At 43.9% G+C, this 3,412-nt stretch overlaps 1 protein-coding gene across 1 annotated transcript; it reads left to right on the plus strand.

Moving 5' to 3' along the window:
* Window positions 1–1,322: 1,322 nt before the first annotated feature.
* Window positions 1,323–1,643, plus strand: LOC137379823 (uncharacterized). Its single transcript, XM_068051198.1, has one exon. The coding sequence runs from the start codon at window positions 1,332–1,334 to the stop codon at window positions 1,641–1,643; it is 312 nt and encodes a 103-aa protein (XP_067907299.1). The 5' UTR covers window positions 1,323–1,331.
* The last annotated feature ends 1,769 nt before the right edge of the window (window positions 1,644–3,412 follow it).

Genomic DNA, 3,412 nt, shown 5'->3' on the forward strand with positions numbered 1-3,412 from the left:
TTTTACTGTAGAAGGTACTGATTAGTAACCTGAAAGGCAGGCCATTGGTAAACAGAGCTCCATTTTAGTAATTAAACACCATGACCATCCCCACAGTAGATCAACTTGAATATGTAAAACATTTGAGCCACTTCAATCACTGTTGGATGTGGAAAGGATGTTTCCTCTTGTGGGTGATTTTAGAACCAGGGGACACTGTTTTAAAATTAAGGGTTGCCCTTTTAGGAAAGAGGTGAGGAGACATTTTTTCTCTCAGAGAGTTGTGCGACTTTGGAACTCTATGCCTCAGAAGGTGGTGGAGACGGGGTCATTGAATATTTTTAAGGCGGAGGTAAATAGATTCTTGTTAGGCAAGGGAATCAAAGGTTATCGGGGGTAGATGGGAGTGTGGAATTCGAGACACAAACAGATCAACTTATTGAATAGCGGAGCAGGCTGGAGAGACTGAATGGCCTACTTCTGCTCCTAATTCGTATGTTCGCATGTAGTTCATCTATCAAATTTAAGCGCAATTTTTTATATATAAAAAAGGTAAAGGAATACATGGTGGGTTTTTCTGATATTGGGAAGAACCAGGGAATTTAAAAGCTGTACCCCAATATACAGAGAAACACCCCCAGCAATCATCCTTTGTGTCCTCAGGATGTATCCTCAATTCTAACAGCAATTGGACTCGTGGGCTTCAAATATCACACCAGATTATGCACATTCCACTTTAGTAGCAAGATAATTAATTGTGCTTCGGCCCTTTGAAAGCAACCAATCCTTCAACCTACTTTCAGTAATGCCAAGGGAAATCTGGCGGAAGTGATACTTTGTCAAAAATGGGACCAATGTTGACAGGTGGAACGTCTGCTTCATGGCTAGTGGGAGGAGGAAGTTGAGTGTTAAACTGGAAACCTGGAGGTTTTGGTGGCGTGTTTGCCAATCATCTTGGGGAGCTGGAGAAAGGGATCAACATGAATGGGATGCTCAAGTCTAATCTCAACAGTGATTTGATTGAGGAATCCATATTGTTACGACCAAAATCCCTCTTCTCCGCAGGTCACAGCATATCAATAAATTTTCCCAGCTACTGAAAACCAGCCAGTTCCATACTTTATTTGTCCTTTAGAATAAAGCACACCACCAGGTTTCTTTAACCAACAAAATCAACTATTTATTAATAAACGAAGTCTAAACCAATAATGAGATAAATCTATATATGAAAAGCTCCTTATTTCTCTAACCCTCATGCACACACACATACATAAAAAAATGGTTAACTGGGTGAAAAGGATTTATTTGGTTTACAGCTGTTTCTTAGGCAACGATTTGTCTGAAGAAGCGTCATGTCTGGAAGAGGTAAAGGAGGCAAAGGACTGGGCAAAGGCGGAGCAAAGCGGCACCGCAAAGTGCTTCGTGATAATATCCAGGGCATCAGCAAGCCAGCAATTCGCCGCCTGGCTCACCGTGGCGGAGTGAAGCGCATCTCGGGTTTGATCTATGAGGAGACCCGTGAGGTGTTAAAGGTTTTCCTGGAGAATGTGATCAGAGATGCGGTCACCTACACTGAGCACGCCAAGCGCAAGACGGTCACCGCCATGGATGTGGTGTACGCGCTGAAACGCCAGGGCCGCACTCTCTATGGATTCGGCGGCTAAACAATTTGACCTTGTCTACCAAAAACAAAAGGCTCTTATAAGAGCCACCCAAAACCTCATATAGAGATAAGTGACCTTGAAACTGCAGCGGGGATGTCTTGGGGTGTTCAGTTTAGTTTAGTGATACAGCACTGAAACAGGCCCTTCGGCCCACTGGGCGGCACAGTTGCGCAGTGGTTAGTACCGCAGCCTCACAGCTCCAGCGACCCGGGTTCAATTCTGGGTACTGCCTGTGTGAAGTTTGCAAGTTCTCCCTGTGTCTGCGTGGGTTTTCTCCGGGTGCTCCGGTTTCCTCCCACAGCCAAAAAGACTTGCAGGTTGTTAGGTAAATTGGCCATTATAAATTGTCCCTAGTATAGGTAGGTGGTAGGGAATATAGGGACAGGTGGGGATGTGGTAGGAATATGGGATTAGTGTAGGATTAGTATAAATGGGTGGTTGATGGTCAGCACAGACTCGGTGGGCCGAAGGGCCTGTTTCAGTGCTGTATCTCTAAACTAAACTAGAAGGAATAATAAAATAAATTAGTTTGTCACGTTCTGGAAGGAAATTCTTCGGTTTGGTGAGATGTCCCAGAGCCGAATAGTCAGATGCCACTCGAAGTCTCTCCGGGCAAGATTGATGAACAGTTTGATGATGGGTAGGCATTCAAGGCAATTCAACTGCAGCAGACTTCACATAGGTCTTTCAGCAGGGGTGCAGCAACAAGTCTGCTTAGGTTTGACGGCAGCAGTATAGCAGTAGAAGCTTTCTTCAGATTTCAGGATTTCTTAAAACACAGGAGGTAACAGGAACCATACTTGATGCAGGGATTCTTCAGAGACTGGAGGCAATAGGAATCTGCTACCTCAGATGTATAGGGGTTTCTTCTCAAGAGATGCAGCCTTCCTTTACAGAGAGAGCAGCACTATTTCTGTCTTTGCCTCTCTGCTCTCCAGGCAGGTCAAAGCCAAATTTCTAATGCCTGCTTTTTGTCCAACTCACTGATTTTTTTAAAGGACCCAAAGTGAAAGAAAAATGTTCCTGAACAGATCATATGTCCAGACATAGATATAAAAGCAAAATACTGCCGCTGCTGGAAATCTGAAATAATAACAAAAAATGCTGGACATACTCAGCAGGTCTGGCAGCATCTGTGGAGAGAGAAGCAGAGTTAACATTTCAGGTTAGCGACCTTTCATCAGAACTGGCAAAGGTTAGAAATGTAATTGGTTTTAAGCAAATAAAGCAGGGGTGAGGCAAAAGATAACAAAAGGGAAGGTGTGATAGGACAGAGGGTCACAGAGAATAACTGACCAGAAGGCCATGGAGCAAAGGCAAAGGGTGTGTTAACGGTGTGGTGAAAGATAAAGCGTTATTTCAGAGAGGGTGTTAAATGACAGAATAATGAACAGCCCTGGCCAAAAGCACAAACATGAAAAAAAACAGTGGGCAGGCACATGGTAAAAATATGAATGATGAAACAAACTAAAATTAAATAATAATAAAAAATAAAACTAAAAATGTAAAAGAAGGGGGCAGTCATGCTCTGAAACTATTGAACTCAGTGTTCAGTCTTGTAGGCTGTAGCGTGCCTAATCGGTAAATGAGATGTTGTTCATCGAGCTTGCGTTGATGTTCACTGGAACACTGCAGCAAGCCCAGGAGAGAGATGTGGGCATGAGAGCAGGGGGGGTGTGTTGAAATGGCAAGTGACAGGAAGCTCGTGGTCGTGTTTTCAGACTGAGTGAAGGTGTTCCGCAAAGCGGTCACCCAATCTGCATTTGGTC

Source organism: Heterodontus francisci, chromosome 18, assembly GCF_036365525.1.
Source record: "Heterodontus francisci isolate sHetFra1 chromosome 18, sHetFra1.hap1, whole genome shotgun sequence".
In the NCBI taxonomy this organism is placed as follows: domain Eukaryota; kingdom Metazoa; phylum Chordata; class Chondrichthyes; order Heterodontiformes; family Heterodontidae; genus Heterodontus; species Heterodontus francisci.